The sequence below is a fragment of the Eriocheir sinensis genome, unplaced genomic scaffold, assembly GCF_024679095.1.
Source record: "Eriocheir sinensis breed Jianghai 21 unplaced genomic scaffold, ASM2467909v1 Scaffold54, whole genome shotgun sequence".
Lineage (NCBI taxonomy): Eukaryota > Metazoa > Arthropoda > Malacostraca > Decapoda > Varunidae > Eriocheir > Eriocheir sinensis.
This window is the reverse complement of record NW_026111876.1, coordinates 230,966-257,370: the sequence shown is the minus strand read 5'-3', so window position 1 is coordinate 257,370 and position 26,405 is coordinate 230,966. Positions and strand designations below refer to the sequence as shown.

The 26,405-nt window shown below is 42.0% G+C and overlaps 1 protein-coding gene across 1 annotated transcript; it reads right to left on the bottom strand.

Moving 5' to 3' along the window:
* Nucleotides 1-1,388: 1,388 nt before the first annotated feature.
* LOC126993003 (uncharacterized protein DDB_G0290685-like) lies at nucleotides 1,389-25,615 on the bottom strand. Its single transcript, XM_050851827.1, has 10 exons — nucleotides 25,461-25,615; nucleotides 23,299-24,100; nucleotides 22,248-23,254; nucleotides 21,538-21,731; nucleotides 20,632-20,836; nucleotides 19,851-19,963; nucleotides 19,265-19,353; nucleotides 18,351-18,611; nucleotides 6,932-7,106; nucleotides 1,389-1,935 (listed from the first exon to the last, which is right to left on the bottom strand). Exons 1-3 carry the CDS (start codon nucleotides 25,613-25,615, stop codon nucleotides 23,045-23,047), a joined length of 1,167 nt encoding a protein of 388 aa, XP_050707784.1. The 3' UTR covers nucleotides 1,389-1,935; nucleotides 6,932-7,106; nucleotides 18,351-18,611; nucleotides 19,265-19,353; nucleotides 19,851-19,963; nucleotides 20,632-20,836; nucleotides 21,538-21,731; nucleotides 22,248-23,044.
* Between the last annotated feature and the right edge of the window lie 790 nt (nucleotides 25,616-26,405).

Below are 26,405 nucleotides of genomic sequence, written 5' to 3'. Positions count from 1 at the left end.
TTGTTGTCACTGAGAATACGGACTTAAGATATTTCCTTCCTCCTGTCAAGGCATTCTCCTCCCTTCTCGTGCATATATATCACGTAGAAATATTTTGGAAGAGGAAAATAAAAGTTTGAACAATGACAAACAATTATTGGATGCCCAGTAATAGGTCGCTGCCTCAATAGTTAACACATGACGTCACGGATTTCCCAGCGGTCACCTTTGCTAACATTATCGGGATGGTGAGTTGCATGCTTCTTGTCATATTGTTTTGCCTTCAGCTGCCTCCTATGCTGTAAAAAGAATACTATAGACCTTTTGGGAACTACCAGGCGAGCAGCAGCCAGGCGATCTCTTCCTTTGCTGATCCATGGCTGCAGACACTTATCCTAACTTTAAAACTTGCTCAATGATGGAAGTTTATTTTAGTGTTATTTTAACCATAGTAGGATTCACTAATGTCACGATACTGCACAAATGCTTGAACCTAATCATTGCTGTGTTTAGACATAGTGCACATGTAGGCTATTCATCTTACATAAATTTAAACCAATTCACAAGGCTTCAGCACAAGGGTCAGTGGTGGCGGCCTCTAGGAGACTCCTTAAATTCTTGTTATTAAATTTGAGTTGTTGTTTCTTCTGCATCTGACACAGTGTTTGTCCCCCTATGAGAGCTTCCCTCAAGGGGGTGGCCACAACAGTATATCTCCAGCTTTCCCTGTTATATCTCTCAGCACACTTAGTCCCTCATCTACCATCTCTCTCATTCTTGTCCACTCTATTGATCCATTTCTCTGGTGGTCCGCCTCTAACACCCTCCCTCGTGCCTGTCACATGTTTAACCCAATTGGCACATATTTCGCCTTCACTGGCTTTCTCTGCCTTGTGGTGGATAGTGGAGTGCCTCCCATGTGATATTGATATGCTGGATTTCCCCTCCCAAGGTGCAGGACTTTACATTTTCTTCATTGAATTGTAGCAGCCACTTTTTGTTCCATTCCTGTAGCTTGGTGATGTCTTCTTGTAGGAAATCTGCAGTCAAGGGGTTAAACCATCTCAGAGCACCACACTTCACCCATTCAACCATTCCACAATATACATCCATGACTGTTACACCCACACCAAACCTCTGATACAAGCTTTCATTCCTTTCTCCCTCCCATCCTTACACAACACATTAAAGTTATCATTCCTTCCTCCTAGCACTGTCCACCCTCCCCCCTAGCACAAAGGAAGCCATTCTAACCCTTACATATATAATAGGAAACTGGAGCCAGCATGGATGAGGGCTGTCAGCCAATTACAGAGGCAGCCACATACTCACTGCTCCCCATGGCTCAGCTCTCCTCATTCACTGTTCCTCTACAGCTTCTGCCAGGAGGGTTCCTTAAGATGATCAAATACTGTCTTTAAGGTTTATTTAATTTTACAGCACCAAATGGTAAAGTGTATTGATGTGATTGGTTTGATGTGTTACTTACAATGCAGAACTTCTACTAAATTTAATAGGTATGAAATCACTAGCATCTTTAACTAGGCCATCTCCTCTTCCTGCTTTTCCTTCACTCATTCCTTGCACAGCTTTATTTAATTCATCTGCTGTTGCACTGAGAACTTCCAAGCTTAGCACTTCATTCTCTTCACTAGTGACCTCTTCATGAGCTCCATGTAGTTTTTCTCCATCCCAAATAACTGCATCCTCCATATTGTTCGAGACATTACCATTTACATCTTTTAAAGCAAGAAATGTTTTCAGGGTGTTGGGCTCATCGGTGACACAGCTACAAGTTGTAGGAAACACTTCAAAATTGATTGCCATGCCCACTGGCTGTCCACTGTCCGTGCCGCGAGCCCTGCCAGCTAATGACGCATCTCTCCTCAGGGTTGATAGTTGATGGTGCTGCTGTGCCGTCAGACCACCCTGCAGACCACCTTCATCCTGGATGGCCTGGAAAACAATTTTGCACCACTTAATAAAAATAATCTCAATGGTCCTGCAATGTACAAACACATCTACACCTGCTGGCTTGTGTCAGTGAGAATGTGCAACAGAGATATGCAAATATGATTCTCTTATTAATGAAGGATTCACATTGCCGGCCCTAACTTAGATACCGAATGTTAGGAGCTACCTTGAACTGGGCTAGGTGGGAACGGGAAGTTGTCATATTAGTGGAAAATAAATAAATGTTTAACAAACTATTCCAATTCAATGAGCATTACTTTTCTCCTCCATAACCTCATAACTTCCTCCTATCACCTAGTCCAGTCCATGATGGCTAGACACCCAAGATTCAGGCTGGTGACTAGGGTTGCACCGATTAATCGGTAAGTAATCGGTAATCGGCCTAATCGGCCACTTTGCCGATTAATCGGTAATCGGTCTTTTGACCGATTAATCGGGGCCGATTATTATTTTTTCTCTCTTTTATAATCTCTTTTTTATAATACATTGTACATAACACAATACTAATAATGTTAATGTAAGGATGGTGATGTTACCAAAAATCTGATACCTTTCCACAGCATTTATTTCCAACAAGTCCCTATGCAAATGTATATTATGTAATTCAAATTGATATATAAAATTATGATATGAACTGAAGTACTGGTATTTGCTTCAACTTTGAAACTAGAAAAAAAATCAACATATTACTTTATATTACAACCAAGAAAAATTATATACCTATTTCAACTTGCTTAGTACAATAACTGAGTAATGTCCTTCACCAAGCCTGCCGTGCATATGGAAATAAGTTATTGTAATATATCATGAAAAGTATGGAGCTAGACAAGTGATTTTACTCAGCACTTGATGTTAAACACTCTTAAATTGTAATGTAAAAACATTAATTGGGTAACATCCTTCACCATGCCTGCCGTGCATAAGACAGTAAATTAGTAGAAAACTTGAGAGATTGATAAACTTTCTGTACACTACCATTCCTAGTAGCATCTCGGATCACCACAATTAAAAGCAGGATGTTTCCACAAAGCAAGGCTAAATTATAAGTAACAAATTACTAGACGTATTTGTTCGCCATGCAGGAGATGACAGTTGGGCAGTAAACAAAGTTGTAAACATGTGGGTTACGGTATGTCTTTAACTTTGTGGTACCAATGTCCAGTAATTAGTGAAGATTAATCACATTTACAATTTATAAATAATCGGCCGATTAATCGGTATCGTTATTATTGGTTACATTAATCGATGTCGTGTCGCCAAATTGCTTATCGGTGCAACCCTACTGGTGACCTCAATACTTAGTAGGGTAAGGTTGGGGGGATAAGATGCCCCCCTGGGGTGAAAGGCCTCCCTTGGTTTTGTCTTTCTTTCTTTCTTTCTTTCTTTTCTCAAGCAGTCACATGATCAAGCAGGCAACGCCAACTCTCTGTGCTCACAGGAACTACTGGAGTAAACAATGGACAGTTGCTCTGGCCACAAGGGGACATTTCTTCTTTTTGACTAATTTCTTGTAAGTTTTCAGTGATTTTAATGATACCTAATTAACGACAAAGAACTTTAGAGTTAGCCTGATGGCTATGGATAATTGCTCTAATTAAGATGTCTAGACCATATTGCATGTGATTATACTCTGTCTACTTACTTGTAGGAAAGATGGTGACATTTTGTGTATATATGAGTTTCCAGGGTAAGAGGCCCCCTGTGCCTTTGGGGTAAGTTGCCCACAGGGAGGCCTTTTACCCCACATGTGGGCCTTATACCGCATTATCAGCAAATTGGCAGATGGCCTTGTTTGGTGTGTGGGGCACCGGCGTATATAGGGGGGGGCCACTCGGCCATGGCCCCCCCCTTTGGTTCAGTTTTTTTTTTTTTTTTATCCTGTTAAAATTTGGCGATTTTTTTTTTTTTTTATTGATATTGATTATTAGTTCTCCAAGTCTTCAACATCAGTAATGTGCCCTTCAGAGCCCCCTTCTTACATTAAACTCATATTTAGGCTGATGGGGACCTATTTATAATAGCTAAATTATTTAGCTATTATAAATAGAATAGATCCCCATAGAGCCCCTACAATTTTCCGTTCTCTTTCCTGCATTACTTCTCCATACGTTTTCTATCATAAGAAAACCAGCCCATAAAACAGTGTTCTCATTACATACTACATTAGTTAATTCCGTTCTTAAACTGATAGAAGAAAATAATAATAGACTGGAGAAATGTGTTTTCCTGGTCTAAAAATGTGAAGAGAGAAGAAAAGAGGGTGGGATCCGATGACAGTTTGCTGACATCGGCTGACTTTATGAAAGCTCTAGTTTCTAGAAATGGAAGGCCTGGGGAGCACGAGCCAATCAGAATTCAGAGATTACCAGATTTTCATGTTCCTATTGGCTGGTCGGTTTCAGGAGCGGGTCACCGGAGCTAAGTCAGTGTTGCCACGTGGGGAAAATCCTACGGTAGGGATTTCAGGGCTTTGTAGGAGTAGGGGCACCTACGGCGAAAATCGTCTTTTCGTAGGGGAACGTGGGGAAAAAGTCAGCGACAGACAGACAGACAGACGGCTGACCATTGACGTCTGTAAAGACATTGGAATCAATTATCAAAACTTCTGAAAGCTTTCCCTCAACCTTTGATGTGACATCGTCTTTGGTTAAACATTATTCTTGTGCAAGGTCAAGATACTTTGCCAAATACTCAGAAAATGAAAGAAATGATGTTCTCAGATTAGACTCAAACATCCTTCTAGAAAGTCCAGTGGCAGTATCGTGAATGTAAGTATAATTTAATAACTTTTGTTCATTATATTGTAGTATATAATTCTATAGACTCTACTTTTACACACACACACACACACACACACACACACAATATATATATATATATATATATATATATATATATATATATATATATATATATATATATATATATATATATATATATATATATATATATATACTATGTATTTATCAACTTTCAGTCTTTCATACATTTCTACCATACGTAGTTAAATATTGAGACGCTCTCTCTCTCTCTCTCTCTCTCTCTCTCTCTCTCTCTCTCTCTCTCTCTCTATCTCTCTCACTCTATCTATATATATCAATCTATATATATATATATATAAATATATATAAATATATATATATATATTTATATATATGACAAATTTTTTTTTATATTATTTTTTTCCGTGTAGGGAATGTGTAGGGAAAATTCCGTGGATGTAGGTAGCCACAGTCACCAGCGTGCAACACTGAGCTAAGTTGAGTTTGAATGGCGTGTACTGGGTGAGTGGTGACGGTGACTGGTCTGTATTTTTCGCTATCTGGGTGAAATACGAGTGATAGCCTTGTGTTGTGTATACCATCATATCATGTAATAACCAGTGATCATTGGCGGGCAGACAGACAGTGATCAAACCCCGGTCATTGCCGAAGACTGGCTTGTGAATTTGTGATGAGTTTAGTGTTGACTTTCAAAATGAGGAAACTTGGCGTTCAGTGGTGTGGACCGTGTGGTACTACGTGTTGTTGCAACTTGCCCTGCATGAAAGTTTCTTTTATTTTTAATAACTCTTGTGCTGGACAGTGATGATAATTGTTGATCCTGATTGACAACAAAAATAGTGATGTTGAAACAAAATTACTTGTGTCTTGCTAGTTTATCGTTGCTCATACAAATCCTTGAAAGTGTCACCACACGCTACAATTGTATATGCTTGGTGCGTTAGTGAATTTGTATAGTGGTATGTATAGGTATACGTAAGCTTCTTTAAATTGGTTTACCATTAATATATATTAATTGTGCAATATACCGATCTTGAGACTACAAAGTAACCCTTAAAATGCTTCATTTTAAAAAATATTCACCAAACCCCCAACTCTAGAGGCTCGTTTTGGTCGCTGCTCACACATTGAAAAATCCTAGATTTATTCCTATGGGCCGGGTGACTGTGGCCCCCCCCTCTCCATGGATCTATATACGCCACTGGTGTGGGGAACTATTTGCTAATAGCAGACCATCAGAAAAATGGGTCCAATGTCGGGGTTGTAGAAATTGGCCACATGCAGAATGCACAACTGGAGTAGGCCTAGATCTGTATGTATGTCAAAACTGCGAGTCTGATTAGGCATTACAGTATTGCTATAAATAGAATTTGTTTAAGTTTTTGAACACTTTTGAGTTTAAGACTATAAGGAAGTTGGTGTTTTTAACTGTTTCAGATATCAATATGCAACAGAAAGGACATACTTTATCAAACTAATTGAATATTTAGTTCCATATATTTCTCATGAAAGTAGATGTTCCTTTTGTTACAAAAATTCAGAAGAAAGGGAAGCTAGTCTAATATTACTAGTCTAAAAGAAGGGGATACCTTTTAGAAAATTAATTAAATGTTTAATTTACATTCTGTTTATCAGGAGACACAAATTTGATTGTGTTCCTATATTTCACATCAAGAGAGATTTATAGGGTATAGTTTTCAAAAAGGGAATACATAATATATTTCTATAATGTGAAAAAACTATTTTCCTTATGTTTCTGTGAGTTTTATTATTGTGAGCCAGAGTGGGGTAAAAGGCCTACCCAGTGGGCGTTTTACCCCACATGCGGGGTAAGAAGCCCCCTTTATTATTTTTTTAAAATTGTCATTATAATAAGGTGTAAATCATAATGAGTGGATATAATATATACCATAGATAGGCCTTAGCCTAAACTGCTAAACTTGCTGTACATTTGGCCACTCAGGGTGACAACATTATATTGCCTCCTCCATCACACCTCTTGTGAGCTCTGGCAGCTCTCATTTTAAACTAGGGTTACTTTTCTGAGGAGGATGCATAAAGTGAAATGGAAACTACAATTAAGATATCAATGGGATTTCTTAAATGTCATTCTGGCAATAATATATGAATAAAAAAACACAATAGGTATCTGTGTGCGGGGACGTCTCATCTTGGCATGCTTTGTTACAGGTTACCTTCCTCCAGGTGTGAAGTCTTGCCGTGTGGACGATCAGCTCCTTCCAGACGTCCATCGTTGATGCCCGCCCACCCAACACAACTCAACTTCTGCGGCATCTCGGCCTGGATCATCATCTCCCATACATTAGTGCCTTTCGCCATCTTATACCCGTTCCATGTCACTGTCTGCCTCTGTGAAGTATGGAAGAGATCTTACAAGCTCAAGAATGAGTATTAGCTTCGTCTACATGTCTTGTCACCAGTGCTGATCAGGACAACAGTACCAGACAATAGACAACATCTGTAAGGACCATTCAAAGGGAAGAAATTATTGTCACCCTTCTTTCTCAATACCACCATCTGTCAATAACCTGAAGTGTGCCAGAGCTTAAAGGCCAGTTTCCCAACCTAACCACTCATGGTGTCAAGAATTACTTAAATGGTAATGGTGTGGCAGCTACTGGGTGCAAATATTCTGAGACAGAAGACTTGTTGAATGTCAAAAAAGCTGCTCCTCTGTCTATTTGTACCACACTTCTGACTACTGACTGTCGTGCCCGGAAATTCGGGGCACTAAATGATGTAAAAAAAAAAGGAAGTTCAACTAATGGATATCTGGGGAAAAACAAGGGGGACTCACCCTAGGGGTAGTTTTGCTGCCACCACCCAGAGATCTACCGATGTACTATGTCACTGGTAGCTCACTGGGAACCTTAAGAGTATGTGTATATAAAGGACTAAGGATTTAATGAGGGATTAAAATGACCCAGAGTGAGACTCTGATCCCTTGGGCAGAGTAGCGAGGTGAGCGGGGCAGACTCGGGGGCGGTAAATGGTTAGTTTAACTCACAGCCGGCCAGACAAATCTCACAACAGGGAGTGACAAGAAATAAAGGCCTATATATAGGAGTGCTTACATTTATTCCTGTGACTTAGTTTAGAAGGTAATACATAGGCATGCCTGGCGACACGGTTTACAATTAATTCCTCACTTAAGGCACGATTTACCCGAAACTGACGGAAGTGGGCGAATGGACACACGACTGATTTCTAGTTTTCTCCTCTCACAATGGTAACCAGAATAAGGCTGAGGATTCTCCACGAAATCTTTACCCTTGTGCGGGTGTACAATCATTGTAAAACCAGGTACATATAATAATAATAATAATAATAATTTATTGCCATGAGCATACATAACTTTCATATTATTGGATTTCATACATATACATTAGAACACATGGCAATGAGGACTGATACCTAAAAGGTATATTTTGCCCTCATTACTTCTAATAGTTTGCTATACCCTGTTCAGTTATGAAATACATTTCCACTTCATTTGCTAAGATATGGAAGACATTATATTTCATATTTACCCCCAAAAGTTTAACTTTGCAAAAGAGTATAGTTTCAATCTCCAACATTAACTCGTACTTGAGAATAAAATAATTATTGAAAATCCTAAATGAACAGAGTACATTATTGAAGCGACAGGTACTTTATAACAGTAATAATAATGCATGTCCCATGTACAAATTAGCAAGCTACAAAATACATTCCTAATTTTCCTGTAAGTATTCTTTAACTTTACGTTTGTAAGTTGACATTGAACACTGATGGTCTACATTTAATGTTATTTCATTCCAAATATGAACACCCATGTAGCGGAAGGTCCTGTGTATTAGCAAGGTTCTTCCCTGAGGCACACGCAGGTTTCCCCGCTGCCTGGTGGGGTAGGAGTGAATGTTTTCGTTGGTGGAAAACATGTCCCTCATGGAGCTAGGAACCATCTGTTTTGCAAACTTGAACATTAGTTTTGTGATACAATATTGATACTTTTTTGAATGGCAAAATATTAAGAGCCTTAAATAATTCGGCAGTATGATCTCTAGCTCCTGAAGAAGTTATTATTTTTATGGATCTTTTCTGAATCTTTTCTATTACTTGGATGTGACAACTGCTGGCAGACCCCAAACCTCCAGTCCATAGGTTAAATATGGGTACACAAAAGAATTATACAGAGTAACTAACGTTTCAAAATTTAGATATTTCCTAGCTTTGCATAATACCCCAATACTTTTTGCAATTTTATTTTTAATATGTATAATATGATTAAACCAATTTAGTTTTTCATCAAGTATAATGCCTAAAAATTTTGTAGACTCTACTCTCTTCAGTTTTGTCTGACCAATATACACATTTGTGTTAGTATTAAATTCTTTGCCTCTAGCTCGAAATACCATATAATGGGTCTTAGATATATTCAAAGAAAGCTTGTTAGCCTGTATCCACTTAACCAGAGTCTTCATTTCAGAATTAATGGAATGAAACAAATCAACTAAACTTGATCCTCTTACAAATAAATTTGTATCATCTGCAAAAAGTATTGTTGTAACATTTGGGGAAATATTTGCAATATCGTTTACATATAGTAGAAACAACAGTGGTCCCAAAATGGATCCCTGCGGTACACCAGATTTAATGTGCAAAGTACTGGATTTGTTTTCATTATAAACTATAAATTGATTTCTATGTGACAGATAACTTTGTAACCATTTATGAGCTGTGCCCCTGATCCCATGTGTTTCTAGTTTATTTAACAGTATTTCATGACTAACTGTGTCAAAGGCTTTGCTTAAATCTAAGAATACCCCTAATACATAATCCCCCTCATCCAATGCCTTTGATATCTTGTCTATTAGAGTGATTAATGCAAGATCAGTACCATGCTGCTCCCGAAAACCAAATTGATGTTTGTATAACAAATTGCATGATTTTACAAATTCCATCAACCTTTTGTACATGATTCTTTCAAAACTTTTAGAGAATACTGTGAGTACCGATACTGGTCTGTAGTTAGACATCAAAGTAGCATCGCTGCCTTTATAAATGGGAATGACTTTGGCAGTTTTGAGTTCTTGAGGGAATACTCCTTGAGACAGAGACTGATTGATTACACAGGGTAACAACCAAAAAATCGTCAGGGGTTTCTCAGCTGATTCTGAATAATTTTGGTGTTCTGAGTCCGAATATCACACTGATTTTGCTCTATCAGGTCAACTTTTTGAGATACAGCCATAGGCCTACCTGACGAGCTATACATATGCTAATATCAGGGGTTTTGAGTTCAATCATATTTTTCTTGAAGAATATATCGAATTACAAAACTAACTTACTTCTCTAAATTAGCTGCATACGTGTCAGTCAGTCATCCTGCTGACAGTCAGCTGCATCCTGCTATTACATATTACATATATTTTTTTTTAATTTTTTTCAGGTCATTGATTTGGCTTCGCGTGACGGTCATGCAGGAATAATCCTGACGTTTTCTGCTACATCTGCGGAGAATACACGCTGTCAGTGGACAGGAAGAACATCACAGGATTTGTGAAGCGCGCCTACCAGGCTTACTTTGAAGTCAAGCTGGGTGACCAAGATAAGTCCTGGGCACCGCACACGGTGTGCAAGACGTGCGTGGAATACCTCCGGCGGTGGACGAAGGGCGCGAAAACTTCACTGAAGTTTGGGATTCCGATGGTTTGGAGGGAGCCGTTTGACCATGCATCGGATTGTTACTTCTGCGCCATCAATACTACTGGCATCAACCGGAAGAATCGGCACAGCCTCCAGTACCCCGACCTTCCATCTGCCCGCCGTCCAGTTGCTCACTGCGAAGAAATTCCTGTACCACCACTACAGACGAGGGAGGAGATACAGAAGAGGAGTATGGTCCGCAGCCCTTTTCACAAGGTGAGCTTAATGATCTGGTTCGGGATCTCAGCTTGTCGAAGACTTCCTCCGAGCTGTTGGCCTCTAGACTCAAAGAGAAAAATCTACTTGGCGAGGACGCGCGTATCACTTTCTTTCGTAGAAGGCATGAGGACTGCATGGGCTACTTCTGCCAGGAGGAAGACCTCGTGTACTGCCGAGATGTCGCCGGTCTTTTTGTTAAACTCGGCGCTTCTCAATACGATCCGAGAGATTGGCGACTCTTCATTGACAGCTGCAAGCACTCTTTGAAGTGTGTGCTCCTCCACAACGGGAACCAGTTCGCCTCAATCCCTCTTGCGCACTCCACAACTCTCGAAGAGAACTATGAAGCAGTGAAGTACGTGCTCGACAAAATCCAATATGAGCAGCACCAATGGATCATCTGCGTCGACCTCAAGATGGTGAACTTTCTACTTGGTCAGCAGTCCGGGTTCACAAAGTACCCATGCTTTATATGTATGTGGGACAGTCGAGACAGAGCCCAGCACTATGTAAAGAAAGAGTGGCCGGCGCGAGAGCAGTTAGTACCTGGGGCGAGAAACATCATAAACGAACCTCTTGTTGACCGGGAGAAGATATTGATCCCACCGCTGCACATGAAGCTTGGGTTAATGAAACAGTTCACGCGCTTTGGACAAGGATGGGAGGTGCTTCAACTACCTGTGCTGAGCCTTTCCTCGACTGACCATTGAGAAGCTGAAGGCCGGCATTTTCGATGGCCCACAGATACGGCAGCTCATCAACGACACAGAGTTCCAAAACTCCATGAACACGCTAGAGTGCGCCTGGAAATCGTTTGTGGAGGTGGTGAACAACTTCCTGGGGAACACGAAGGCAGCAAACCACGCCAGACTCATCAGCAGCATGATAGAGGCTTTTCAAAAACTCGGGTGTTTGATGAGTATAAAGATGCACTTCCTATTCTCACACATGGAGAAGTTTCCTGAAAACCTTGGGGCGATGAGCGACGAGCAGGGAGAAAGGTTCCATCAGGACATGCGCCAAATGGAGGAGAGGTACCAGGGGAGGTGGGATGCAGTCATGCTGGCGGACTACTGCTGGTCGCTGAAGAGAGACAACCCAGCAGCTGCTCACGCACGGGAATCGAAGAAACGCCGATTTATGCCGTGAACTCTGAAATTTTGTGTCACGTAACGTTTATTTAGAAGTATTATATGCTTATCAAATTTGATGGAGTAAATAAAAACTGAATGAATTTGGATACGTTGACTTTTATTTCTTGAGGAAAACGGAAAAAATCGTCAGGGTTTCTCAGCTGATGATCCGCAGAAATTTGTTTTTTTACGAAAAATCGATTATAAAAAAAATTCTGTAGCAAAAAATCTTGACCTGATTGAGCAAAACCAAGGTCATTTTCGGACTCAGAGCATCAAAATTAGTCTAATTCAGCTGGAAAACCCTGGACAATTTTCAAAAAATATTTTTTTGTTACCCAGTGTTATATGAGTCAATGCACTAATATAATTAAGATGAGACAATCTAATGATTTCTGTAGCAATGCCATCATATCCTGGGCTTTTCCTTGTCAATGACATTATGATATTTATTACTTCATTATTGCCAGTGGGATACAAAAACATTGATTTAGGATTTGGTGGTGGCATATAAGCAGCCTGGCCTTGAATTACAGAAGGTATAGAATTGCATAAGTTAGTCCCTATATTCACAAAATATTCATTAAAACCATTTGCTATATTTTCGGGGCATACTTCCTTTTTATTGTTAATAATTATTTCCCTTGTTAAAGAATTACACTTTTTCTTTTTATTAATAATTTCATTAATTAAGTCCCATGATTTCCTAACATTACTAATGTTATCGTTAAATGCTTCCTTATGGTGATCCCTTTCCACTTGTCTGAGTGTTTTTTGAAGGTATCTTTTGTAGGTAGAATATTTTCTCTTATTTTCTGGTGTTGGTCTCTTAACCTGGATCAGATAAAGTTTGTTTTTCATTTTGATTGACTTTTTTTAAACCTGCTGATAGCCAATCTTTTCTTGTTTTATAACATAACTTCATTTTGACAATTGGAAATGCTTCTTCATAACAATTTGTAAAGTGGCTTTGAAATTTTGAAAAAGCTTGTTGACAATCAGTTATGTCTATAATGTTATTCCACTTAATGTTATTCATCAATACTACTCTAAATTTATTAATGTTACTGTCATTAAATATTCTCTTATTTACATATTTAGCATTTTCTTCATTTTGCTGAATCGTCTTTTTAATGCAAAATATAGGTAGATGATCGGAAATATCTGTACAAAGATACCATAAAGAAAATTATTATTGTGAACACAATTACAGAATATATTGTCAATAAGTGTGGCAGAGGAACTGGTAATTCTGGTTGGTTTGTTAATAAGTGGTAGAAATGAATAGCTCAAAAATATATCTATAAAATTAGACACTTGCTTATTACTTTGTTCTTTAGTAAATCCATGTTGTAATCCCCCATAATGTAGCTCTCCTTCTGATCAGTTTGCACTTTACTTAGAACATCACTTAGAGCTTCCAGGAAGGAATCCACTGCTGCTGACGGAGGCTTATACAGTACACCAATCAAGGTTTTGTTGTTAAGTTTCTTTCCGGAATCCAGCTCAATGAATAGTGACTCAAGGTGACTGTTACTGATTGATAAATCCTCTCTCTCAGTAAAGGATAAGCCCTCCTTAACATATAGTGAGCCCCACCCCCCCTTTTAACTTTTCTAGATGACTCTTTATGCACATATTTCTTTATGCTATACAACTTTTTATTTGTTTCATTTATCCATGTTTCAGTTAGGCCTATGACATCAAAACTCATGTCCAGACATTGTAGATACGATAATAAATTTTGAAGATTTTTAGGGACACTACAGATATTCATATGTAGTAATGCGAACCTGTTGTTTTCATTTATTGCTTTAATCTCCGTGTTAAAGTTATCTCCATCATAGTACTTATTTGATAAGTTGTCTGTTTGTATAGTATTCATATAATTTATATCTGGATCAAACTGTTCGAGTAAGTTATTGTATTGTGCTTCATTTTCATCTGTAAGGTTAAAGTTTGCATAATTTTGAAACTCAGGAATTTGCGAAGGGCCAAAATTTCCTTTTAAATAGTTAATAAATTCATCGGTACTCTCTAGTGCACTAAATGGAGATACAGCAGCAGAACAGGCAACACACATCTCCCCCTCCCCACCAATGGCAGCTTCACACACACCGCACCTCACCATTACACACTGCACAATATGGTAACATTGCTCCAGCCATCATGCATGGGTATTTCAAATACATACAAAAACATTCATATTCAGTAGCTTCTATGTTCCTAAAAGTAATAATAATATATAAGAAATAACGAAAAATCCCTAAACTACAACCCAAACTAGTCATAAAGTAATAGTCCTTAAACACAAGCAAATACAAGTGAATACATATACACCAGAGCTGGGCGCGTTACTGGATATCGGGTAGTCCGGTACCGCTCCTCCGCACCTCGAAACACATATAGTCCGTACCTGTACTTCCGCGCCTAAAATTTTTTCACTCGTTCGGTACCGCTCATCAGCACCTCCGGTACCGTACCCAAAACTATTAAAGCGCGCCTGAAAAATCTAGTCCGTACCTTAAAAAAAAGAAATACAAGGCAATACTGCAGCAGCATTATTATTATCATTATTATTATTATTATTATTACCATTATTTTTGTTATCATTATTGTCATTTTAACGCATAGAATCTCCACCACCTGATGTAAAGTAACTACTTTTACACTCATCATAATTATCATACCTCAGTACACATGCAACATCGGGTCGAAATCTGAATGAGTGACGTCACTCAAGTGGCGGAAAACATGCCCTGCAGCACAGACCGCGTAAACGACCGGAAGTATTACTGCAGAGCGCGGACTGTTTGTCGTTTTCATTTTTTTTATCCTTGAAAACCTCAGGTGCGGAGGTACGGACTTAAAATACTACCGTTCCGCACCTGTTACTTCCGCACTTTTGAAAAACTTTCCGCACTTCGGACCTCCGCACCTCGTTTAAAGGTCCGCAGGTCCGGAGGAGCGGAGGTGCGGACAGAGGTACGGAAGTGCCCAGCTCTGATATACACCATTTAATATACAATCACGAATATCAATTACAACAATGACAGATCTCTCTCTCTCTCTCTCTCTCTCTCTCTCTCTCTCTCTCTCTCTTCCATGTGCCCACATACATATGTACATACATACATACACATATACATACATACATACATACATACACACATACGTACATACTTGCATACTTGCAAACGCCTCATGCACATACACACACATATACACATATATATGAGTATTCAGCAGCAAAATTCATAATCGGAATCTGATACAATGTTCATAAGAAATATAAATGCAATAGTTTTCATAATCATAACAATAGTAATAATGATGATGATGATAATAATAATAATAATAATAATAATAATAATAATAATAATAATAATAATAATAATAATAATAATAGTAGTAGTAATACTACTACCACCACCAACACCATTAATAATAATAATAATAATAATAATAATAATAATAATAATAATAATAATAATAATAATAAAAATAGTAGTAGTAATACTACTACCACCACCAACACCATTAATAATAATAATAATAATAATAATAATAATAATAATAATAATAATAATAATAATAATAATAATAATAATAAAAATAGTAGTAGTAATACTACTACCACCACCAACACCACTAATAATAATAATAATAATAATAATAATAATAATAATAATAATAATAATAATAATAGTCCCCCTTAACTTTCTCGTTCTTGGCTATTCAACCACTACGCCTTCCCCACAGCAGTGTGCACAGGCCCCACACAGAGGCACACACAGTTAGGTGACGCACCTCAGTGGCGTTACTGTTTCACTTTGTTTTTACTCTTAAATCGAGCCGCAGAACACATATGTATATTAATGTTTTCACATTATTTTACTTGTCCTTTAAACGCGTATATAATTACACATATACGTATACACACACACACACACACACACACTCAATGACTCGCTCTATCAACAACTTTTCACTTTAAATGCGTATATAATTACACACACACACACACACACACACTGACTCGCCCTATCAACAACTTTTCACTTTAAACGCGTATATAATTACACATATAGGTATACACACACACACACACACACACACACACACACACTCTAAACACACACACACACACACGCACACAATGACTCGCTCTATCAACAGCTTTTCACCTTAAACGCGTATATAAACACACACACACACACACACACAATGACTCACTTTTGCTCTATCAACACCTTTTCAGCCAGATTGTGACATCATAGCCCTTAGTTCATCCTCATTTCTCACAGACCTCACAGTACCTTTTGAATCCTTCACCAACACGTTCCCGTCCGATGACCAGCAGTCCTTGATTTTGTTCGCCTACTTGCCTCGTCGAGCCCTCCACAGCAAGGAGGCACGAAGCCTAGTCAAGTCCTCGTTGACGTAGACGTTCTGGGTAGCGGCCTGCTGCTGCACATTTGATGCTCCACTCTCGGTCGTCCCAGTCCACGGTCTTCCTGGAATTCCTTGTCTCTGTCTCGGATTCAGTTTTCTTCTATTGGCATATACCCGCTGTCTTGCTATATGTAGAGAATCGTATCAGTATAGGCCGAGGCACTCCGTCATCCCTCCTACGTCCGACACGATGTACTCGATCAACGTCATCAGTTGTAATGGGCTCCATTTCACACACATTCTTGTTAATCAGGTCCATTGTCATTTGTGCAACATCTTCGGTTTCTTTTTCTTCAATGCCTGTAATTCTAAGGTTGTTCCTCCGTGAGTACTGCTCCTGGTGGTCCAACGCTTCTTTCAGGCTAGTTACCTCCTTTTCAAGATCAGTGATCCTTGAGTCTCGTTGTTTGATGACGTCACGAAGCTCTTGCATCTCCTTCATATGATGTATGAAAGAGACTCAGAGAGGGAACGTTACATTTCCGGGAAAGCCCATACACGACGAGAACCATCTCCGCCGTAAAGACAAAACATACAGCCTCTTATTTCACTAACACGTCTTACACTACAGATAAAGCACAGATTACTGGCCTATATACTCCCACAATTCTTCCCGCAATAGGAGTACAGGAGGGAATTGTAAGGGGGACTCGACTCCCCGTTTCCTACCCTTGGTATGGCTCCAAGAATGCATACAGGGCTCTCTCCTACAGCTCCTACCGCGGAAAGAAGAGAAATATTGAGATTAACAACTAAAAGAACACATCGGGATGGATACACGGGTTCGTGTAGGTGTGTGTGGGGTGTGTGTGTGTGGCAGAGGGAGTGGGTCGCCCGGACCTGTAAAACACAGCGGATGAGCCTCGAGTCTGCCCGGGAAACGCTGCCCCGTGTTTTTATACCCGTCCTGGGGCAGCCCCGTCGCACAGACAAGGGGGCCAAGTAGCTGATTTATAATCTATCACGTTTTAATTCAAAATGAAGGGAAAACTAGGGTAGTTTATATATGGGTGCGGTCACTTAACGTGCAAGGTGATGAAATTTCATGTGGAGCAGCGGAAAAAATCTATGTAAGGGTTGATGACTTTAACTGATAGGGGACTGACAAGCAAGGGCTGGTAACAATTCCGAGGTGCGTGGGCTGGTAGGGGGAAGGGGGGGAAAGGGAGGGACGACAGACGCTAAGTTCTCTGGCAGGAAGTCTTGGCGTGGCATTGCACAATATTGTGTAATTGTTGTCTGAGGGGTGGGTGGGGGGGGGGGGTACTCTGTTATAGGTTGTGATCAAGAATACCTACTTACATTTTCTTACACATCTATGATGGCCTTACAGTGACTTATAATTACTTACAACTACTTATGCTCACTTACAACTACTTGTAATCACTTATAATGACTTAAGCTAAGTCTTTTCCTTGTACTTCTAAGTTTCTTCTCCGGCCTTCACATCCCGGCATTACACGACTACTGGACTTCTAAAGAGGACACAGAGAGGCATGTGCTACAAGGCATCACTGGGGCCAGAATAACTGATGCTAAACAATTATTTTGCTATTTAAGTTTCCCTTATGTATATTCTATAAAGGTTATTGTTATGATATACTCATTTACACAGATGACCAATTTTGTAGTTTTTATGAATAAAACCAAGTATTATAGATATGGTGATAATTTGCTGCTTATTCTTACCCTTGCCTACTTAGTGGCACCTTAGCAGTGCAGTGGTTGGCATGCCTAGCTGTGAGCCAGCAGGCCTGGGTTCAATCCCAGCCTGAGGCAGTTGGCGCCCAGTCTACCAAACTCTTCATGCTCCCCTTTCAGGAAGGTCAGGAAATGAGCACCTGGGAAAATCTAGAGAAGGTAAACTGTGGTGACCTGGATGTCACACTAGCAGTACCTCTGGGTACCAAGCTCTTACCCACCACAAGCTCAGGAACTGAGGTGACAGATACAAATGCCGGAGTGATGAACACCCACTTTCTATACAACAAAGTGAGGCTATTCTTTGTTGATTTATACCATAAGGTGCTGGCTATCATGTTTGAAGATACCCTAAACTTAACCTAACCTAACTACAACACTGACAGAGAACACTTACACTGGCGGCCTGAGGTGTTCCATATGGCAGCAGTGTCCGTCATGGTGAAGTGGGCCACGGCAGCGTCCTCTACCAAGATGATGTACTGGTACTCTGCATCCGTGTCCTCCAACACCTCCACAATGATCTCCCCCACAGGAGGCGCCTGGTGGGAGGTGTTTGGAGGTGGGTACACTTGAATCTTCCTCATCTCTGACAGCGGGACAAGGCTGTCAGTCCCTTTCTTGCTGAGGAGGGCAGGGCTGAGCAGGGAGCCACAACCTGCGGGAGACTTGGTGATGACATGGGTGTACAAAATTTCTCATCACAGCCTTGCATCAGCTCCAAGAGGAAGGAGGTGTAGCAGCTTGGGCCACTGAAGACAAGAGTTTGAACTGCAGCTTTGGCACGTTCCTGAGCCTCAAATTTCCACTCCCGGCTTAACCCCTTGAGTGCGGATTTCCTACAAGAAGACGTCACCAAGCTACAGGAATGGAACAAAAAGTGGCTGCTACTGTTTTATTATTAACCCACCACTTGTAGGAGTCAGAATAGTCTGATATAAAAACAAGTTTAAATGGTAACAGGAAGAAGCGGTGAGTGCTCCGGTGGTCTTCAGGGGAGCAGAAAAGGTAACAGGGAACACTTTGCTCAACACACCAATGTTTGTTGAATCAAAACATATCAATAGCTAGTATCAAATAGAAGCAAAAGGTATTGTTTTGTGTTTAATATTCTTTTGTTTCATCAAAATAAAATTATGTTAACCATTGTTTTAAATATTGTTCTATCAAAGGACAACATGAATTGTCAAGAAAAAAATATGAATTATTTATATTCATGAACAAACTTTGTTGAATAAATTCAGTCTTCATTAAAGATGCAACGGCTCATCTTACTGTCCACTGTTAGGGCTCACAACACCCCTGGCTTACCTCTGAGTGTGGTGGACGCGGCAGGTCAGGGAGTGCCGACACAGAGCACACCACCGGCCGGCACCCGCCACACCGCTGCTCCCGTGGAACTGACGAGACAAAGTGAAGCTTACAAACACTGCCGCCTCATGTATTCTGAGGCTGGATTATGTTCAGGAACACAATAGTGTGGCCCTCCTGCATATACACACTTTGATTAGATTAACTGACAATAGTGATGAACAATATTCTTTATTCATTAATTTCTAAATATTATGGGGTCCCTATAGATAAATAGGCCCCAAGGGATTACACACAATGCTCGCACCTTCACTTGTTACTGGTTACAAAGACACTTAACTAACTGAACTGATTGCTCAATGATTCTTGTTCTTTCCAATCTATACATGAAATTACAGATCATTCATTTGCTGCAAGACTCCCCTTTTTTATTAATGCATCAACCACATTTAGGTCTATCAAATCAGGTAAATATGAACCCTCATTTAAGATGTGTTGAAACAGGTGCCAAAACAGTCTCCAAGCCACACCCTAACTCTCCAAGGCCATGGCAGTGGATGTGAGTGGTCCCTTGGCCCTCCCTCACCTTCTTCATGTGGTAGGTGTAGCTGGCGTGGAACTTCCAATGTTTGTTGCAGGCGGTGCAGTGGTAGGCGCATGTGGTGGGCCCGGCGGTGCAGCGTGAGGTTGGATCTGCAGCTGAAACACCGGGAAAAACAATGAACATGAGTCTGTTCATAACCACAAGAGACACCAGGCCACTTGTCCCCTGAGCCCCACCCCTTCCGGGTGTCACGGATCACTGCAAGAGTTCTTCTACGATCAAGACTTCTTTAACCCCTTGACTGTGGATTTATTACCAGAAAACATCATCAAGATACAGGAATGGAACAAAGTGGCTGCTACATTCCAATGAAGAAAAATGTAAAGTCCTGCACCTTGGAAGGGGATATCCAGCACATCAATACCACATAGGAAACACTCCTCTATCCACCACAGAGGCAGAGAAAGACCTGGGAATACGTATATGTTTCCAGGCTACCAGTGAAAGCCAAATCCATGCTAATCACAGCGGATGAGTTAATTAGAATTCAACGAAAATCAGTTGTATAGATTAGTCATGTATCGGATGTCATATTTTAGATCCACGGATGCGGATGTGTATGCAGATGTCATATTTACATATTTTGCGGATGCGGATGTGGATATCAAATTATGACATCCTCACGGATGCGAATGTGTGTGCGGATGTCACATTTACATATTATGCGGATGTCAGATTATGACATCCTCACGGATGCGGATGTGTTCATGATTTTGGTAATTCAATAAATAGCACTTTTTTTTTCTTTGTTGTACATCTCTACCTGTAGCGCCGGTAGGCTTTCTTCAGGGCCCAGGTGGTCGTCCCAAGCCCCTCATGGCGCAGGCAATTTTTTATAGTGGCGCCAGTTATGCTTGGCTCATGCTGCTCCCCTGAACTCATTCTTGATTCACTGGACCTTCTAGAGTCCGGGTTGATGGGTGGTCTTCTGGACAGCATGTGGGTAGTCTTAGGCCACTCGGCAGTGACTGAAAAATAAATTATTACCAGAAAACATCATCAAGATACAGGAATGGAACAAAGTGGCTGCTACATTCCAATGAAGAAAAATGTAAAGTCCTGCACCTTGGAAGGGGATATCCAGCACATCAATACCACATGGGAAAGAGATATACAGCCGTCTTCAGCCGGTACGCAGTGGTACACCGTACTGGTAAGAGATATACAGCCGGTACGCAGTGGTACACCGTACTGGTAAGAGATATACAGCCGGTACGCAGTGGTACACCGTACTGGTAAGAGATATACAGCCGGTACGCAGTGGTACACCGTACTGGTAAGAGATATACAGCCGGTACGCAGTGGTACACCGTACTGGTAAGAGATATACAGCCGGTACGCAGTGGTACACCGTCCTGGTCAGAGCTATACAGCGATGCGCAGTGGTACACCGTGCTGGTAAGAGATATACAGCCGGTACGCAGTGGTACACCGTACTGGTAAGAGATATACAGCCGGTACGCAGTGGTACACCGTACTGGTAAGAGATATACAGCCGGTACGCAGTGGTACACCGTACTGGTAAGAGATATACAGCCGTCTACAGCCTGTACGCAGGGGTACACTTTTGAAGACAGTACCGGCAAGAATCTAATCTTACTTTCACCCCTGGGGGGAGACATGCAGCTGACAGAACTAGGAATAAAAGGTACCACTCCCTGCAGCCTACCTGAACACCTTGGAACATTCCGGACAAGTGCATCCCTGGTGTGGCCTGAGGTGCTTGGCCAGCGGGGAGGTGTGGGGAAAGGTGCGGCCACACTGGTGGCTGCCGTGGGCCTTCCCGTGGACTCTCGCCTCGTGCCGCTGGAGCGCCTCCTTTCTGCTGATCCCTCAGCCACACGCCTCACACAAGGTGCTGCCCTGCAAGGGACAGGGAAGCCTCAACACACGCATCAGCCACCAACAACGTCACAATCTACACAAAAAACATGTTGTCATCATCTTTAGCTGATAATAGCTACACTGCATGACAAGAGGTCTGTCCCAACTTTCTCCACTTCTCAGTCTGATTTTAGTGTAGTCTGTTTTGTTACACTCTCCTATTGATTCCCTGTCTGCCTTGGCCTCTACAGTCTCAGGTGGTGTAATGGTTAGCATTCCTAGCTCTGAATCCATGGCCCGGGTTTGATCCTGGCTCTGGTCAGCCAGCGCCCGGCTCCCCTGGCTGTTCATCCTCTCTTTCAGGCTGGAGGATAAATGGGTATCTGGGGAAAGTAGCAGCACAGATTTCACACTGGCTCTGTGTCCCAGAGTGACGGGTTCTTGTTAGCTATAACAAGTTCAAGGGCCAATGACACAGAGACGAGCACTAAGGCCATGCACAGCTTAGTGCATGCCCCAACCTTCACTTACTCAACAGCAATAGTAATCTCTCACCTTGCTGAGAGGAGGCTTCAGGGCAGCCAGGTGGCCAGGCAGGTAAGCAGCACTGGGTAACTTTACCTGAGGAAAAGAGAGAACAATACACTACCTATGAGTTCAACATTCAGCTGGGCATCCATTTGTGTGTGATCCACGTCAATGTTCAGGTCCACATCCATGTCAGTGACAAGTTACACACATGAGGAAAGGCAGAGAAGCGTCCATCAAAGATATCACGGCTGTGGGTGCAGAAGAAATTGCTGCTACACTTTTCAGCCGTATAGAATCACCATGCCTCAGGTTGAGCTCAGGATTACACGTATCTGATGTGTACTGAAAGCTTCTTGAATGTATTTATTTATACATTGTCTCAGTGACTTGAAACACAAGCAATTGATCTAGCCTGGAAAGAGGGAAATAAACTCTCCGGTGCTGGGGACTGAACCCACGACCAGCCAGACGGGAAGACAACTCTCTACCCAGTTGCTAAAGAGGTACCACAGCCAAGTAGATTTTGGGGTCTTTCTGTATCAGCTGGATCACTGCAGACTGTGGCAGACATGGATATAGACACAGATACAGACATGGATAACAGACATCACATTCATACCACAGGGGTGACAGCAGAGTGAGAAAGAAGTGAGTGTGTCCTCTCCTCACCAGGCACAGATTACAGGCGACGGGAGTGTTCTTGCAGCAGGCGTCGGCATGCTTCAAGTACTCCCTCCGCAGCAGGAACCTACGCAGGCAGCCCTTGCAGGAGTAGGTCACTTTCTCACGCTCCTTCCTTTTGGTCTGGTGGCAGCGGTGGCTCAGGGCGGCCTTCTTCGTGGAAAACTCCTCCTTGCACTCCGGACATTTTTTTTCCCTGTTCTGAGTGGGAGCTGGAAGTGCTGGGCGGGCATGGGGTGGTCCGCCCCGTCACAGCCCTCCGCCTCACTGGTCTTGCTCTCGTCCTCGTAACACTCAAAGTCGTCCCCTTCTTGGCTGTTTTCCTCCTCGTAACACTCAAAGTCGTCCCACTTCTTGGCTGTTTTCCTCCTCGTAACACTCAAAGTCGTCCCACTTCTTGGCTGTTTTCCTCCTCGTAACACTCAAAGTCGTCCCCTTCTTGGCTGTTTTCCTCCTCGTAATACTCAAAGTCGTCCCCTTCTTGGCTGTTTTCCTCCTCGTAACACTCAAAGTCGTCCCCTTCTTGGCTGTTTTCCTCCTCGTAACACTCAAAGTCGTCCCCTTCTTGGCTGTTTTCCTCCTTGTAACACTCAAAGTCATCCCCTTCTTGGCTGTTTTCCTCCTCGTAATACTCAAAGCCGTCCCCTTCTTGGCTGTTTTCCTCCTCGTAATACTCAAAGCCGTCCCCTTCTTGGCTGTTTTCCTCCTCGTAATACTCAAAGCCGTCCCCTTCTTGGCTGTTTTCCTCCTCGTAATACTCAAAGTCGTCCCCTTCTTGGCTGTTTTCCTCCTCGTAATACTCAAAGTCGTCCCCTTCTTGGCTGTTTTCCTCCTCGTAACACTCAAAGTCGTCCCCTTCTTGGCTGTTTTCCTCCTCGTAATTGTCATAGTCGACCCCTTCTTGGCTGTTTTCCTCCTCGTAATACTCAAAGCCGTCCCCTTCTTGGCTGTTTTCCTCCTCGTAATACTCAAAGTCATCCCCTTCTTGGCTGTTTTCCTGCTCGTAACACTCAAAGTCGTCCCCTTCTTGGCTGTTTTCCTCCTCGTAACACTCAAAGTCATCCCCTTCTTGGCTGTTTTCCTCCTCGTAATACTCAAAGTCGTCCCCTTCTTGGCTGTTTTCCTCCTCGTAACACTCATAGTCGTCCCCTTCTTGGCTGTTTTCCTCCTCGTACTCAAAGTCTTCCCATTCTTGGCTGTTTTCCTCCTCGTAATACTCAAAGTCGTCCCCTTCTTGGCTGTTTTCCTCCTCGTAATACTCAAAGTCGTCCCCTTCTTGGCTGTTTTCCTCCTCGTAATACTCAAAGTCGTCCCGTTATTGGCTGTTTTCCTCCTCGTAATACTCAAAGTCGTCCCCTTCTTGGCTGTTTTCCTCTCGTAATACTCAAAGTCCCCTTCTTGGCTGTTTTCCTCCTCGTAACACTCAAAGTCATCCCCTTCTTGGCTGTTTTCCTCCTCGTAATACTCAAAGTCGTCCCCTTCTTGGCTGTTTTCCTCCTCGTAATACTCAAAGTCGTCCCCTTCTTGGCTGTTTTCCTCCTCGTAATACTCAAAGTCGTCCCCTTCTTGGCTGTTTTCCTCCTCGTAATACTCAAAGTCGTCCCCTTCTTGGCTGTTTTCCTCCTCGTAATACTCAAAGCCGTCCCCTTCTTGGCTGTTTTCCTCCTCGTAACACTCAAAGTCATCCCCTTCTTGGCTGTTTTCCTCCTCGTAATACTCAAAGTGGTCCCCTTCTTGGCTGTTTTCCTCCTCGTAATACTCAAAGTCGTCCCCTTCTTGGCTGTTTTCCTCCTAACACTCAAAGTCTTCCCCTTCTTGGCTGTTTTCCTCCTCGTAATACTCAAAGCCGTCCCCTTCTTGGCTGTTTTCCTCCTCGTAATACTCAAAGTCGTCCCCTTCTTGGCTGTTTTCCTCCTCGTAATACTCAAAGTCGTCCCCTTCTTGGCTGTTTTCCTCCTCGTAATACTCAAAGTCGTCCCCTTCTTGGCTGTTTTCCTCCTCGTAATACTCAAAGTCGTCCCCTTCTTGGCTGTTTTCCTCCTCGTAACACTCAAAGTCGTCCCCTTCTTGGCTGTTTTCCTCCTCGTAATACTCAAAGTCGTCCCCTTCTTGGCTGTTTTCCTGCTCGTAACACTCAAAGCCGTCCCCTTCTTGGCTGTTTTCCTCCTCGTAATACTCAAAGTCGTCCCCTTCTTGGCTGTTTTCCTCCTCGTGACACTCAAAGTCGTCCCCTTCTTGGCTGTTTTCCTCCTCTTGGCTGCCGGGCTGTGGAGGAAGGGTGAAGGCATCAGGGTGAAGACTGTTGCTGGTGATGTTCAGTTCTTGGGTAAGTGGACTGTGAGATTACTTTATCTTAGCAGCGAGGGAGGCAGCTCAAGGGCAATAAATAAAAACAAAAAAATAAGTAAAAGGGAGTGAGGGTAAAGACATTAGAGTAAAAACTGTTTTTACATAAACAAGAACAAATAAACTTGAGTGAAAGAAACAACAATTCATCTTCACAAATATTATTACATTGAGTGGCGTCATTTCCCACCCCCAAAGCCTGACCCTGACCTCCTGGTGCTGTGTTGCTCCTGGTGACCTCCGGCCGTGATGGTGGGCAGGTCACAGCCTTCCACAGGGAGCACAGCGCTGTTCTTGTGGTACTCGTGGTCACAGGAACACTGTAAGGCAAGACATGACCTGTTACTGACCTCATCAAGATCCATTTCTAATCATGAATGCCTTTTAGATTGTCTGCTTGCTTACTATTTGCCACAATGGTCAAGTTAATAATACTATCAAAATATTACACCAGACTCATTTAATCTCTGTTATTCTACAAACTAAACACGGTGGAGATAACGTGTTTTACCTCCTAAAAGGGACAAACAACATTTCACCACAATAGTCTGGTAATACCTGCAGGAAATGACCACAAAGCAAAATGCATTACCTCCACACAGAGTAGTAGTTGGTGTACTTTGGACAACAAATTTGGCTGTCTACTAAAGATTATCAGAAAGCTAGTACCATGAATCAAGGGTACATGTGAAAATCTATAGCTCTACAAAATTATAGTAAAAAAATTGTGAGCTCAAATCTTTACCGTCGATTTTCTCAAAACAAGGATTTTGGAGTTAATGCTTTCTGCCTTTGTACGGCAGAGGGGATGTTAGGGGGTGTAGGGGGGAGGGGAAGAGGGGGAGGAGGAAGGGAAGGGAGGGAAGGGGAGGGAATGGAAGGGAAGGGAGGATTTTCAAGACCTTGTTCTGGGGAGAGGGGGGTTAGAGGGTGTAGGGGGAGGTAGGGAAGGGAAGAGATTATGTGGGGAGGGGGAATGTGTGGGGAGGGAAGGGAAGAGGAGAAAAGGGAAGGAAGGGGAAGGAAATGGATGGGAAGGGAAAGGAAGGGAAGGGAAGATGTGTGTGTGTGTGTGTGTGTGAGAGCGAGAGAGAGAGAGAGAGAGAGAGAGAGAGAGAGAGAGAGAGAGAGAGAGAGAGAGAGAGAGTTGGAAAG

Excerpts from the sequence above, each read along its gene's own strand:
- LOC126993003 (XM_050851827.1), bottom strand. The coding sequence starts at position 25,615 with ATGGATCTTGATGAGGTCAGTAACAGGTCATGTCTTGCCTTACAGTGT. Across the intron at positions 24,101-25,460 it reads GAGCAACACAGCACCAGGAG|CCAAGAATGGGAAGACTTTG; the intron begins GTCAGGGTCAGG and ends GGAGGAAAACAG. Across the intron at positions 23,255-23,298 it reads AGGAGGAAAACAGCCAAGAA|TGGGACGACTTTGAGTGTTA; the intron begins GTGGGACGACTT and ends ACAGCCAAGAAG.